General features: G+C 42.4%; 1 protein-coding gene across 7 annotated transcripts in view; it reads left to right on the forward strand.

Moving 5' to 3' along the window:
- The window catches only part of CFAP74 (cilia and flagella associated protein 74), a 125377-nt gene that overhangs the window by 55896 nt on the left and 53597 nt on the right, over positions 1-15884 (forward strand). For all 7 annotated transcript variants that reach the window (XR_012897383.2, XM_075906898.2, XM_025182669.3 and 4 more), the window contains 2 exons: positions 8542-8730; positions 13474-13647. Coding sequence is in view for 6 of the 7 variants with exons in the window: in XM_075906898.2 (XP_075763013.2) it covers positions 8542-8730; positions 13474-13647 (363 nt within the window). In the remaining variant the exon portion in view is untranslated. The remainder of the gene's footprint in view (positions 1-8541; positions 8731-13473; positions 13648-15884) is intronic.

A 15884-nucleotide genomic window follows, 5' to 3' on the forward strand; every position in this document is an offset into this window, starting at 1 on the left:
TGGAGGATAGGGACATAATTCAAAATGACCTTAGCAAGTTAGAGAAATGGTCAGAGGTAAACAGGATGAAGTTTAATAAAGAGAAATGCAAAGTGCTCCACTTAGGAAGGAACAATCAGTTCCATACATACAAGATGGGAAGCGACTGTCTAGGAAGGAGCATGGCGGAAAGGGATCTAGGGGTCATACTGGACCACAAGTTGAATATGAGTCAACAGTGTGATGCTGTTGCAAAAAAAGCAAATATGGTTCTAGGTTGTATCAACAGGTGTGTTGTAAGCAAAACTCGTGAAGTCATTCTGCCGCTCTACTCTGCACTAGTTAGGCCTCAGCTGGAGTAGTGTGTCCAGTTCTGGGCGCCACATTTCAAGAAAGATGTGGAGAAATTGGAAAGGGTACAGAGAAGAGCGACAAGAATGATTAAAGGTTTAGAGAACATGACCTATGAAGCCAGGCTTCATGAACTGGGCTTGTTTAGTTTGGAAAAAAGAAGATTAAGGGGGGACATGATAGCGGTTTTCAAATATCTAAAAGGGTGTCACAAGGAGGAAGGAGAAAATTTGTTCCTCTTGGTTTCTGAGGACAGGACAAGGAGTAATGGGCTTAAAGTGCAGCAGGGGAGGTTTAGATTGGACATTAGGAAAAAATTCCTAACTGTCAGGGTGGTCAAATATTGGAATAAATTGCCAAGGGAGGTGGTGGAATCTCCCTCTCTGGAGATATTTAAGAACAGGTTAGATAGACATCTGTCAGGGATGGTGTAGACGGAGCTTGGTCCTGCCTTGAGGGCGGGGGGGTGGACTCGATGACCTCTCGAGGTCCCTTCCAGTCCTATGATTCTATGATTCTATGAACTGACGTAGCTCAATTTGCATAGCTTATTTTGAGTTTAGCCCTGCAGTGTAGATGCACCTGTAGAGTACAATGTGAGCAGGCAATGGGATAGCTTCCCCATCAAATCTCTCAGTAGCCATTAGTCTCAGTGTGCTAGTTCAGTTCTGACACTTTCGTGAGCTGGAATACTTCCTTATTTAATGCAGAAGTAAAATGTAGTTGTAGAGTTAGTTTCATATGAGCTTGTTCCAAATGACACACAGCTCTGTTTGGAGCCTCTCTGTGTAGCATTTATGTCAGGCAAGTGGAATAGTTCTTTCAAGACTCTTCCTAACCAATGTCTCCAGGTATTTTACCTCCATAATATTCCAGGCTTCTGCTGGCTCTGAGAGGAGTAGGGTAGAGTTTTATCCCCAATTTAGATCCTCCCATGTGACTTCTGGTCTGATGTAAGTCTTTGTAATAAAAAGAAAAGAAAGCAAAAATATATCTGCCAGTGAAAATAGGCATAATACAATAGTTGTTAAAAACAACACATGAAATTGGGCTGTTTCATTTATTTGAGGTTGAAGCAGCTTCCTGGCAGTATACATTAATGAATACCCTTATGCCTGAACATTAGTTTCCAACCTACTAACTCCTGTAATCGACATGATGTGATTTCTTGTAACATACAGTTTTCACCATGCACAATGTTTTAGAGATTAATTAGCATACAACAGTCCCAGACATCCATATTTAATATCCTATTAAAACGTTTTTAAGGGTATGTCTATACTGCAAAGTTTTGGTGATGAAATTAATGGGGACATGCAAAATTTGCAACAAAAAAGAAATGACCAAAGTGTGTTTACACTGCCTCCCACTGCCACATTTTTCACTCCCCCATTGACAGACTGAGTAATCCACTGTGGTTATGCATCCCACAGTGACTAGTGAATCTTTCACTACGCACTGTAGGAACGTGGAACAGAGCGCAGCACATCTTGGGAATGTGAAAAACATCACATCAGGCACCTCTTTGTTTCCCAGCCCTTCACTGGCTTCTGGCTCCCTTTGGCACCATTTGTTAAATATTCATTCCAGCATCTGCTGTGAGAAGGCTTGGCTCCCACACTTCTCTCCTGTACTGTGTTCAGTGTCATGAGGACATCATGCTTTGCAGCAGTTACTGTTAAGTTACTGTCAGAGGAAGAAGAGTCACAGCTGGACGATACTGTGAGTGATATGGACAGCAGCAACCTGGTATTGCATTAGACTGTCACAGAGCATGTCTACAAGGTAGACCATCACTTTTGGGCTAGGAAAACCAGCATGAGTGGTGGGAGCGTATTGTCATGCAGGTGTGGGATGAAGACCAGTGGCTACAGAACTTTAGGATGAGCAAAGCAACCTTCCTGGAGCAACATGCTGAGCTGGCTCCTTAACTGCCATACAAAGACACATGAATGGGAGCTGCCATCTCAATAGAGAAGCATGTGGCAATTCCTGTGTGGAAGCAGACAACTCCCAATTGCGACTGTTCAGTTGCAAATCAGTTTGGAGAGGGGAAGTCTATGATGGGAGCTGCACTTTGGCAAGTGAGCAGAGCAGCAAATCACATGTTGCTCCGGAGGACTGTGTCTCTGGGAAATGTGGATGACACAGTGGTTGGCTTTGAAGAAATGGGCTTTCCTAACTGTGGTGAGGTCAGAGATGGCACACACATTCCAGTTGTTGTGTCAGCCCGACTTGCCCGACAGCAACAACGAGTAGAGATATGTCTTGATGGTACTTCAAGCATTTGTGGTTCAGCATGGGTGTTTCATAGACATAAATGTGGGGTGGTCTGGAAAGGTGCATGAGGCATGCATCTTCAGAAGCTGTAGGTGTGGACTTTCTTTCCAGACCACAGGATTACTGTGGGGAATGTGGAAATACCCACAGTGATTCTGAGTGACCCAGCTTTCCCCTTACAGCCCTGGCTCATTAATCTTTACATGGGGCACCTGGACAACAGTTAGGAGTGACTCAACAACAGGCTGAGCCAATGATAGTGGAATGTGCCTTTGGCAGATTGAAAGGGAGATGGAGGTATCTCTCTGGAAGGCTAGACTTTATGGAGGACCTTATCCCCATGGTAATAGCTGCATATTGTTGCTTCCATAATCTATGTGAAAATAAGGGTGAAGTGTGTGTTCGTGGGTTGAGCAGTGAGGCACAGCGCTTGGACACACAGTTTGAGCAGCCAGGCAGTAAGGCTGTAGGAGGAGCCTGTAGGGCTGTCATTAACACCAGGAACCTTTGGGGAACTATTGTGACAATGAAGGACACTGAAATGTCTCTCTTTTCTGAGTTGCTTCCCTGTTGCTTCCCACTGAGTAACAGTCCCGTGAAAGCAAGGGATGTGACCAGTGTTCCCTCTAAGACTTTCCATCTGTGAGCAGAGCAAGTTTTGTCTTGTGCACCAATATTAACATCTTGTGCGCTTGTTTGGATGCATGCCACGGTGGCACCCACCAGTTACTAACAAAATTACATATACATATAAAATTTAAATTGTTATATAAGAAAAAATACTAAAAAGGGATAATTAACAAGGTGCATGACCCTGCACCCATGCACCCTGTAAGCCACCCAGCTTACTGGCCCCTGTGCCCAACACATGCTGTACATGCCCTACTGCCTGTGTCCCCATCAGGATCACACACAGCCAGCTGGTACCTGTATAGGCCTAGCTAACTGCCTACCCCTCCACACACACCTTGTAGTTGTGCCCAGCCTTGCAATCTGCTCCCAGTATATATGCTAGACCATCCTATCTGCCCCCCCAAACACAAACACCCAGTACCTGGGCCAGGGCCCACAGCACCACTGCCCAAAGACCTGTGCCCAGTCCCACATCTCGCCTGTTCCCCCACACACCTGTGCCTGGCCCTGCACCTCGTCTGTTCCCCTCCCCTCCATCGCCCAGAGATCTGTATCTAACTCTGCACCTGGACCTCTTCGGCCCCTCCTCCCTGGAATTTATCTGCGCCTGGTACCTCGCACCACCACAGATGGCTGGTGCCTTTGCCCCCACTTGGCTTGCTTCTGGGCTGGGCCCTTGCTGTCGTTGGCCCCACTGCCTCCCCCACTGGTACTGACCCCAGTACCTGCCCTGTCTCTCTCCTACCCAGACTCTCAGTGACTCTGGCCCTGACCTCTGGAGCAGCCTCCTGGCACCCACTATGCAGCAGCGCAGCTCTGCGTAGTTGGTGGGCAGGGGGAATCTAAGGGTACGTCTAAACTACATGGCTCCGTCGATGGAGCCATGTAGATTTGTTTGTTTGGCAAAGGGAAATGAAGCCGCGATTTAAATAATCGCGGCTTCATTTAAATTTAAATGGCTGCCACGCTGAGCCGACAAACAGCTGATCAGCTGTTTGTTGGCTCAGCGCGCTAGTCTGGACGCTCCCCTGCCGACATGAAAGCCCTTTATTGACCTCCCCAGTAAACCTCATCCTACAAGGCATAACGGAGAGGTCCATAAAGGGCTTTCAGGTCGGCGCGGGAGCATCCAGACTAGTGTGCTGAGCCGACAAACAGCTGATCAGCTGTTTGTCAGCTCAGCGCAGCAGCCACTTAAATTTAAATGAAGCCGCGATTATTTAAATTGCGGGTTAATTTCCCTTTGCCGATCAGCCTAATCTACATGGCTCCATCAATGGAGCCATGTAGTTTAGACTCACCCTAAGTGCACAACTTAGAGGGAACCCTGGATGTGACAGCCTTCCACTGTGGCCTGAGCAATTGGTATAGGTTGTCGAGCAGAAAATAAAGCCATTGTACCATTCAGCAGGTTTGCCTTTATTGATCACGGCAAATCATGGTCACACACCTAGGATGAATGTTTGCTGGTAAGGGAGGGTTAGGATTAGGGGAAAGGCTCACAATAGTCTGAAGGTCCAGCTGTCAAAGCGGTGGGGAGTCGAGTGGGGTGGAAAATGAGCATTCCCAGACAATGAAAAAGGGAGTATGTGCATAGAAGGTGAGTTGCTGGAAAAGAATTCTGTATATGCTGCAAGGGAGACCGATGCCAGTTCTGTTCACTTTGCATTTTGATTAAACACTTCAGTATCTGTTTGGTCCTCTATTACCTTGATCATACAGTCAGTGATGTGTTTTCTGTTTTTCATCTCCCTTTTCCTACCTCTCCTCCCTTACGTGCACTTGCATTGATGAATGTTGCAAAACCTCTTTCACAATCTCTTCCCTATTCCTTCTCAGCCTCCTCTTCAGTTGACACAGTCTGTCAGCGGGAGAAGTTTTGTGAGTATTCAAGGTCTCCTCTGCCATACAGAATGTAACAAAAGAGGGATTTTAAAATTCCTGCTCAATATGGAAATATTTCACTGAAAAGCACCTTTAGCAACATAAGCTGCCACTTGGCCACTAGGGATGTGAAAAGGTAACCAGCTACCTGGTTACCTGGTAAGCATCACCCTGTGGGACCAGCAGCTGGGAGCCCTGTGCAGGATTGGGAGTGGGAGCCCTATGTGGGACTGGCAGAGCCGGTAGCCCTGTGAGCAGGGGGCTGCTCCAGGTGGGCTGGAGAGGTCCCTACAGGAGAACAGGATTTTACAGGATTTTAAACTAGGCAAATATAACTTAGATAGGGCTACTTAGAGAGTAGTTATAAATGGTTCACAATCCTGCTGGAAAGGTATAACAAGTGGGGTTCTGCAGGGGTCTGTTTTGGGACCGGCTTTGTTCAATATCTTCATCAACGATTTAGATATTGGCATAGAAAGTACGCTTATTAAGTTTGCAGATGATACCAAGCTGGGAGGGGGTTGCGACTGCTCTGGAGGATAGAGTCATAATTCAAAATGATCTGGACAAATTGGAGAAATGGTCTGAGGTAAACATGATGAAGTTTACTAAAGACAAATGCAAAGTGCTCCACTTAGGAAGGAACAATCAGTTTCACACATACAGAATGGGAAGTGACTGTCTAGGAAGGAGTACGGCAGAAAGGGATCCAGGGGTTATATTAGACCACAAGCTGAATATGAGTCAGCAGTGTGATGCTGTTGCAAAAAAAGCAAATATGATTTTGGGATGCATTAACAGGTGTGTTGTGAGCAAGACACAAGAAGTCATTCTTCCGCTCTACTCTACTCAGTTGGAGTACTGTGTCCAGTTCTGGGCACTGCATTTCAAGAAAGATGTGGAGAAATTGGAGAGGGTCCAGAGAAGAGCAACAAGAATGATTAAAAGTCTAGAGAACATGACCTATGAAGGAAGGCTGAAAGAATTCGGTTTGTTTAGTTTAGAAAAGAGAAGATTGAGGGGGGACATGATAGCAGTTTTCAGGTAACTAAATGGGTGTCATAAGGAGGAGGGAGAAAACTTGTTCATCTTGGCCTCTGAGGATAGAACAAGAAGCAATGGGCTTAAATTGCAGCAAGGGAGGTTTAGGTTGGACGTTAGGAAAAAGTTCCTAACTGTCAGAGTGGTTAAACACTGGAATAAATTGGCCAGGGAGGTTGTGGAATTTCCATCTCTGGAGATATTTAAAAGTAGGCTAGATAAATAGCTATCAGGGAGACAGTATTTGGTCCTGCCATGAGGGCAGGGGACTGGACTCGATGACCTTCAAGGTCCCTTCCAGTCCTAGTATTCTATGATTCTATGATCCCTATTTTCCACTGACCCATCTCTGCAGTCCCTGTGAACATAGTGGCTGTGTCTAGACTGCATCCCTTTTCGTAAAAGGGATGCAAATTAGACACATTGCAATTGCAAATGAAGCGGGGATTTAAATCTCCCCCGCTTCATTTGCATAAAAATGGCTGCCGCTTTTTTCCGGCTCGGAGCTTTGCCAGAAAAAAGCGCCAGTCTAGATGTGGATCTTTCGGAAAATAAAGCCTTTTCCGAAAGATCCCTTATTCCTTATTTTAAAATATTCCTTATTTTAAGAGGAATAAGGGATCTTTCGGAAAAGGCTTTATTTTCCGAAAGATCCGCGTCTAGACTAGCGTTTTTTTCCGGCAAAGCTCCGAGCCGGAAAAAAGCGGCAGCCATTTTTATGCAAATGAAGTGGGGGGGATTTAAATCCCCGCTTCATTTGCAATGGCGATGTGTCTAATTTGCATCCTTTTTACGAAAAAGGGATGTAGTCTAGACACAGCCAGTGGGTTTGGGGGACGGGAACAGGGGGCATGAGGGGTGTGCTCATGTGCTCAGAGCCATAAGAAAGTACAGTCCTATGTTTTGCAACAGGTTTGTGTGGAAATAATTCTAATGATGCCCCACTTGTCCACAGGCCGGCATCATTCTTGCTGATATCTCATTCCTAAGTCTGAGCAGGTAAACCCAGTCTTTCCTGGATGCTAGTGGGGTTTGCCTGGTTTCCTTATGTAGGCCAACTCTGTGCCACTGTAGATCCTGCAGTACTGATTGAAGAATGGTTTAGGAGAGCATCATATCACTGGGTTGAGGAAACGGTGGCACTGTCATGGAATCTTCATGAGAAAATTAATTCATACCTCATACAAAGTTTCCAGAGCATCTCTCTGCAGGATTCAATTGACATCTCAGTGTGCCTCAACACCCTGATTGAACAGAATATCTAGCTATACAGGGCTAAGCCAGGACATAGAAACACAGCCACCCTCCTTCATTTCTGTGGCTCCTTCCCCCACACCCGCTGTAATCCCCCAGCCAGAGCCACTTACGCTGCATCTCTTCGCTTGCTTCATGCTCCACATCCAGCTGCTGCTAAGACTCACCATTAGCTATGGGACTTCAGAATAGTTGCTGGCTCTCTGCTAGACTGGGTGATCCTGCTGTGAATCCCACATCCTTATCTAGCTCTGCCTCTTAATCTATAGCTTCATCCTCCAGGTTAAGTCCTCTTTCTGCTGACTCTGTGCTTTTGGAAGTATCCATAGGGTTCTTGGCAGTGGAGGTGGAGTCATCCCCCAGGGACTGAATCTAGTTCTTTATTAATACAACATGTCCTGGGTGCAGCACAGAATGACCATTTGTCTCCCTCACCATAGCGTATGACTGTATCAGCCCCTATATCTTTGTTCTGCACTGCAGTGTGTCCCCATCATACCACTTTCCCACACAAGGCTCAAGAAATGTGACTGTATATAGCCCAGTTCCTGAATGACTCCTTGCCCCACACAGTGATAAGATCCAAAAGCTCTGCCTGGTCTAAGCAGGAGAGTGTTTGGAGTGATAGCCAGCCATGATCAGCTGAAAAGAGGTCATGAGAGCACCCCATGCTGAGCTAGCCAGTAGGAAATGAAATTGTAAGGGGAAGGGGCAGATTTTGCTGTTTACCTGGCTGCAGAGCAGTGGAGTTCAAAGCACTGTCCAGAGTGGCTATTTGGGCACTGTGCGAAACATCCTAGAGATCAACTGAGGCAACAAGAACAACAAAAAGGCTCCAATGGTATATACTGCATGACTGTCGACAGCAAAGGGAAGGGCTGAAAAAACAAAACTACCTCACAGAAATGGAAGTTTTTTGTCATCAAAACTGGGCATTTTTCATGAATTTTGTTGCGTTGCAGTGTGAACACTATTGAAGTTTTGTTGCCCCAAACTGCTTTTTCGTGACAACACTTGCCAGTGTAGACATGCCCTAACTATCTGTTTTTAAGATATTGATGCTGGAGTAAAACAATAATTTCAATAGTTCCTTTGAATTTTGGTCCTGTCTCACTGTAGAAGTCTTGGCGAACTCCATCAGCTTGCTCCTCAGTTGATGACAAATCTAGTTCTGTGGCAGATTTTTCTGAAAAAGCATCACAAGATTCAATCCATGAAAATGATGAAGAGGATGATGAAGAGGCAAATAAAACTCTAGTAAAGCCAGAGTTTACAGGACTTTGGAGTCAAGACTGTAACTTATACAAGGTAAACCTTTTAATTTTTCATTTCATCCCCAGCATTTTTTCCACTATTAGTTTCTTGGCAATTGGCCTCCTCACTGCTTTTAGAAGTTTTCTAACTCTTGTTAGTACTGGGTGAATGTGCATTTAAAGTCCAGCATGAAGAATTCATTTGAAAGTTGTGATTTAAAAAAAGTACCTGCACAGGCAAATCTTTACAGAACCACTAATGTCCTGAAAAATTTATCAAAGTAGTTGAAATTTGCCACTATATTCTCAAAGTGTTTATTCCATTATATAGAGAAAATTAACTGGCTTAGTTTAGATTCAAGATTTGTAGAGACATATATCACTTCATGTTTGCTGGTTTGTTTGACTTTTGAAACTGAACATGACATTCTGTTGAGTTAGTAATGAAGATCATTTCATGTGGAAAACATTTTTTTCACTCAATGCTTGGCAGAGAAAGTACATATTTCAGTATAGAAAAGAAACAACGTTTAGGGCTCTGATAAAAAATAAATAATGTACATATGCAAAGTGGAAACTGATGTTTTCGTAATGCCACCAAGCATTTGCACATTGTCCTAAGTCACATGCCTTCCATAGATGTCTTTTTTGAGTCAAATGTGACCTTGAGTGTAGATTTAAGAATCAAAGAGCACCTGCAGTAAAAATTTATTCTCTTTCCATAGAAAAAATAGATTGGCATCAAAGCTGAGATGGTTATAAAGTTAGTTGACTTCCTCGAGCAATCAGTCACTCGGGATTTTCAGAAAAGGCAGGTTTTGCTGTATACAATAGACAGAACATAGTGTTGCTCAGGTGCAAAGTACAGAACAAATGGAAGATTCTTCATACAAAAATTGGGAGGCTGACTTCCAGCTAAAGGGAAGTAGCAAAGAAAGAAGCCAAACAAGGTTGACAAGATTCCAGTCACAGGCTCCTCTAGCAGCTATGGCTTTCATCTCTTATAAAATATCTTTTGTAAGCTTTATATGGCCTCTGAAGCCTTTGCTAGTTGAAGTCAACAGAGTTGCACATTAGGGATAAAATTGGCTTGTAGTGTTTCCAATGAACTAGCAGGCATAGTCTTACTCTGGTAAACTTAAACAAAATACAGGACTATGTAGCACTTTAAAGACCAACAAGATGGTTTATTAGGTGATGAGCTTTCGTGGGCCAGACCCACTTCCTCAGATCAAATAGTGGAAGAAAATAGTCACTGCCATATATACCAAAGGATACAATTTAAAAAGTGAACACATATGAAAAGGACAAATCACATTTCAGAACAGAAGGCGGATGCGGGGGGAGGGGGGGGAGGAAGGAATGTGAATGCCTGTGAGTTAATGATATTAGAGGTGGGGAAGGGTAGATGTCTGTGAGTTAATAGTATTAGAGGTGATAATTGGGGAAGCTATCTTTGTAATGGGTAAGACAGCTGGGGTCTTTGTTCATCCCCCTGCAGAGAGTGTCGAATTTTAGCATGAATGCCAGTTCAGAGGATTCCCTTTCAAGTGCAGATTTGAATGTCTTCTGAAGTAGGATGCAGGTGAGTAGGTCATTGAGACAGTGTCCTTTCTGGTTGAAATGGCAAGCAACTGTTTTTTCTTTGTGATCCTGTCTAATGTCCGTTTTGTGGGCATTGATTCTTTGGCGAAGTGTCTGAGATGTTTGTCCAATATACATAGCAGACGGACACTTTCGGCACATGATAGCATATATTATATTTCTGGAGGCGCAGGAATATGTATTCTTGATCTTATAACTAATACTATTAACTCACAGACATCTACCCTTCCCCACCTCCAATATCATTAACTCACAGGCATTCACATTCCTTCCCCCCCTCCGCCGCATTCCCCTTCTGTTCTGAAATGTGATTTGTCCTTTTCATATGTGTTCATTTTTTTTAATTGTATCCTTTGGTATATATGGCTGTGACTATTTTCTTCCACTATTTGATCTGAGGAAGTGGGTCTGGCCCACGAAAGCTCATCATCTAATAAACCATCTTGTTAGTCTTTAAAGTGTTACATAGTCCTGTATTTTGTTTCAGCTACACCAGACTAACACGGCTACATTTCTATCTGGTAAACTTAGTTCAGTTCCATGAATCTTAGCACAATAGGTTGTCTGGAAAGAAATCCCATTATTTTGCAGTCTGTAAAATTCTGTAGATGACTAAATCTTTGGATTGCAATTCCAATTAAATCATTACTTTGTTCGATTGGTTGATGGATATTGATCTCTCTGTAACACTAACCAGTATGCAAGTGGAACAACAGAGACAGCACAGGCCTGTGTAAAAGTGCTGAAGCAGTTCCTCATTCAGTGGCAACAGTATGTATTTCCATTAAGCCAGTACTGCCATTCATACTCAAGAGTCAGGTTTTGCTCTTAGGCTATGTCTACACTGCAGAGCTTTTCCAGGATACCAGAGGTATCCTGGAATAGCTCTGCTGCATCCAAGGAACAAATCTGCTTTTTCGGAACAGTTTCTGAAAAAGCAGACGTTCTTTTGGCATCCCTGTATTCCTCTCGGTGAGAGGAATAAGGGCTGTTCCGAAAGAGGAGTTTTCTCCTGAATTTGCCCCCGTGTAGAAGGGTCACATTTCAGAAAAGCCTCTTTTGGAAAAAAAAGTGGAAAAGATACACAAATTGCGAACCGCAATTTACGTATCTTTTTCCGACTTTTCTCTGCAGGGTAGACATAACCTTAATTACATCAGTGTAAACCTGGAGTAACTCCACCAACTAGTTTACTGTTTAAAAAAATCCTTTTTTTCCCTTTGAGACCATTGCTCCCAAGGTACTTTGAGAACTTTGGCTAGCAGGCACCATAAAGTGTAAAATAATGCATTATTGATGCTAATTTCTGTGTACATACCACACTAGCATGTGACCAAATGAACACAATATTCAGACACCCTGGGAAGCATTACAGAGCTACACTATGAAAGGGACATGCTTAAAAACAGGAACTATTCTTAAAGTTAATGGTGCCACTCCAGATACATGCTAATGTAGCGGATGGCAGTGTCTGTCCCTCTGTCTCATTGAGGGTGTTTTGCCTAGTTGAGGGCTATGTAAGGACTTCTGGATTTGCTCTCATATTTTCTAAGCATCTAACCTTTTTGCAGTGGTAAAGAGATTTCATGTCCAGATGCTGATAACACAGAATCTCTCATTCACTCTTTACACTATGTTAAACCCAGAGAGTGAGAGGCGGGTGTGCAGCTGTCAACATTTTGTTGCTTTTTGGCTAGTAAGCAGCTGGGTTTCTGGCTCCCTCCTACTCAGAGACTAGATTTATTTATTTATTTATTTTTCAGTGCATAAGATGTGCATATAATGCTGTGACATTACCCAGGGCACAGTCTGGACCAGGGGTGGGCAGTCATTTTTTGATGAGGGGAGAGGCACTCCAAGAATTTAGTTAAGTGGTCAAGGGCCACACTTTTCTATGATATTAATGGAGGGAGTCGGTGATGGAGGTTGAGTGCATTATACAAGAACCTGGAGATATTCAATGAAAATGAAAGGCAATGTGTTTAAAACTGATCAAAGGAAACTTCCATACAGCACATGCACCTAGGCCCACTGGGAGCTCTCTTTCCATTACTGATGTTTACATGGAACATAAAAGGTCTGATTCCTTTTCAGCTGGCTGAAGCCCAGAAGGCACATTTTCTATCTTTTTTGATTTGCTTACAGTGATGGACAGACAGAATTTACCCTCCAGCTTCTGGTTGCTATAATGAGGCAATAGAAAAACTAATGTGATTTGTTATGATGATACCCAGGTGTTTTGATTACTAATTGCATCATTTTTAGCCATTTTCCACTTGCTTAAACTGCAGGCTATAGTTTGGTAACCAGCAACAAACTGCCATTTGGGCTTTAGCTGAGTTTGGAATTGAAACAAGGGTGGAGAGGATCAGAAATGGCACATAAAATTCCTCCTCAGGAGAGCGTCCTATAATGAATATTATGATGTGGATGGAACTTTTGGAAGAATGGAATGCTAGTAATCAGAAAGAGAACTTAAAAGGAAGGGATGGATGCTTAAATATCTCATTCAACATTTCCTCCTATCTGTTCAGTTCACTACCACTTTACCTCTCAGACAGGCATCAGTTTTCAGTACTTGAATTCTGCTGTTCCTCTCCTTGTCCCTTTAAATGTAAAAAGAGAAAAATCTAGAGTAAGTGAGAATTACATACCAGAATTACATACATGTTCAACACCGTGCAGGCTCATTTTATTCATGCTTTTGAAAAATGGACCCTCTAATCTTTCTTTTGAATGATAGCTTCTTTAACTTTTCCTAAAAGGGGCAAATTCTACTTTTTGATAAATTTACCCACCTCTGTTGAAATTCCATGCATGCACGTAGAGCAGAGCTGGCAAATATATTTGGTTAACTGACAGTATCATTTTCTTTTCTTACTGTCTAGACAAAGAATGTGTTGAACCTGATTTTCAACAGGCCTCAGATTAGCCTTTAATTCTGAATGCCTAACCATTTCTCAGTCTACATGCTTCATTTGCACATACAAATCAACTAGTAACATACACAGCTGTCCAACTGGTGCCTGCTAATAATAATTGTGTTTGCTGGAACAGAGCTAAGTCACAAATTTGTAAGCTAAAAATTAGGTTCTGTTCTGAAAATTTGGTGGACTAGAAGAGTGTACAAACATTTCTGTAAACTGCAGTTTCTTATTCATAAATTACCATTTTTATTGGATTTAATTATTAGGTGCCAAAAGATGAAACAGATCCAAAGCCACTAGGTGCAAGTAAAATGGAAAGAAAGATTTTCACTGAAAACTTGGAGAAACTCAGAAGTGGAATTATTCACAAACAAGTTGTGTCTGGTCATGAATTTAAGGGATGTCCTTTTTATAGCAAACCAAGTCTCATTCACTTCAAGGTTGGTGCACATTTAGCATTCTGGCTTTGTGTATTTGCTGTGTGTACATACCAGTGTCTCATTCAAAAGCACATTGCAATCAAAGGCAAGACTCCATTTGACTTAAATGGGCTTCCAGACTTTAAGGAATTAAAAGTCAGAAAAATCAGCACATAATCTGAAGCAGCCTGAGGCAATACACTATGTGATTCTTGTTAGGCTAAGTTGCATGCTAATCAATTAAAAGTAAATTACTTAACATAACTGTTTCAAGAATATGTGGTATAAGTACAGTATTAATGTAATAACAAGTTGCTTGAAGGAAGTCTTGTATCCCACTGTCAATTATAATTTAATTAGGAACAGGAACAAAAACTTTCCAGTATTCAACATAATTTCACATTCTCCTCCCTCCCCCCCCCACCCACCATGCTCTGTTACCTCGGACAGAGCCAGTTCTTGGCCATTATGAAATGTTCCCCAAATAGGCACACTTCAATGACTATTTTGTAGCATCAAATATGAACCCAACTTTTCAGCCAGCTACATCCCTACTGATGGTCATTGTGGCAAAGGTTATTCCTTCAAGGGACATGGGCGAGCTCTGTGGTGGGTACATAGTTGACATATAGACCATCCTTCCCAAACTGTATGCCCTGCTCGGGAATACCTCTTAGTGTAGAGTACTGGAGGAGTGGCCTCTCATTGGGAGTAGAGAGGTAGTAGAATTGGGGTGGAAATATTCTCTCTCGTGTAGCCTTTCTGCTGTGGCTTTTCATATACGTGGGAGGAAACATCTAATAGGAAAAGCACAGGGCTTGTTCTAGTCCTAGTTCTTCCTCACACTACTAAGTTGTGTGATCTTGGGCAAATTACTTCATTACTTTAATACTTCAATTTCTTCATCTGCAAAATGGAGATAATACTTCTCCAGAATTACCAAATATGCAGATGTTAACTCCTTAGCAAACCTGTTTGGGTTTGCTACACAGCACCAAATTTTAAAATAAAGCACTATTCCAACAAATCCCTTAATCCTCGTGGAACAAAGGTTACAGGTACATCGGAATAGCACTCCTGTTATTTCTAAATATATTTCAAAATAATGGGCACGTTTAAAGATGTGGAATTGCTATTTTGTGATACTTCTGGTATCCCAAAATTGCACTGCTGTCTAGATGTATCCCTTAGTTCTTAGATATTTTTATGTCTGAGGACACGTAGAGCAAGTGCCAAGCCTTTATTGTTCCCTGCTATTATAACTATTTTATTTTGTCAGTTCATTGCAATGCTGCCCTTCTCAGTTTTTGGAGAACTAAATATGTTTTACTTAAAGATTCTGATATGCCTTGTGAAGCTTTCAACTGGTGGCATCTCAGCAGTGAATTTCTGAAAATTCAGAAAGCATTTTGCCATGTTGGACATTCCCATTCCTCCCTTGCAAATATGCCCAAGGAAAACAGTGAACATGGTAGAAAAGCGAGGTGGCTATATCCAAGTAGATACACAACTCTCTGAAAATATCAAACTGAAGTCATGGTTCTGGTGAGATGCGCAAAGTCTTTATAACTCTTAACATGTCTCATCAACAAGATTGAAAGCTCTGCCTTTATGTGCACTGTCCTTTGGCAAACACTCCAGTGATAATTTCCTATTTCTTTTCCTATGGAAGTAAACAAATGATGACAGCCTCAGAAGCAGAAGAGGGACAGAGGAAGTCTTCTTATACCTTTTTCTGTTGTGGCTGGAGTTCCAATACAAAACTTTAGTAATAAAGTTTAAGCTCATTCAAAAAATATGCTTGGCGTGACATTCCTATTACTTCAGAAAAGTTTCTGGCCTGATTTTCACACAGTAGCTTCCACTGTTCAGCCCATTTGAAAATCTGATTATGCCATATGACAATTGCTGCTGAAATTTTTTGAAAATCTTATTCTAATTTTGGGTGTTGAGCACTTTTAAAAATCTGACCATTAGATAACAGGTGAGATTTAAAAGTATCCCCATGTTTTAAAAGACCAGAAGATCAGTTCTTAACTCTTTTGCATCTTCCCCTTTTCTATTATTTCCTTTCTCTTTACTTGCACAATAATTCCTATTTCCTTGCACTGTGACTGCAGGCAAGGTGTCTAGCTAAATGGGAGCACTCTTCTTAGGAGTCCCAGATGAATCAGTAAATTATTACTGTGCACCTATACACCTATGCTCTATGTATAGTAGATGATATTCACATTTGTAAACATTTTGCAAATTGGTGT

Source organism: Pelodiscus sinensis, chromosome 24 (genome assembly GCF_052426305.1).
Source record: "Pelodiscus sinensis isolate ZL-2025 chromosome 24, ASM5242630v1, whole genome shotgun sequence".
NCBI lineage: Eukaryota > Metazoa > Chordata > Testudines > Trionychidae > Pelodiscus > Pelodiscus sinensis.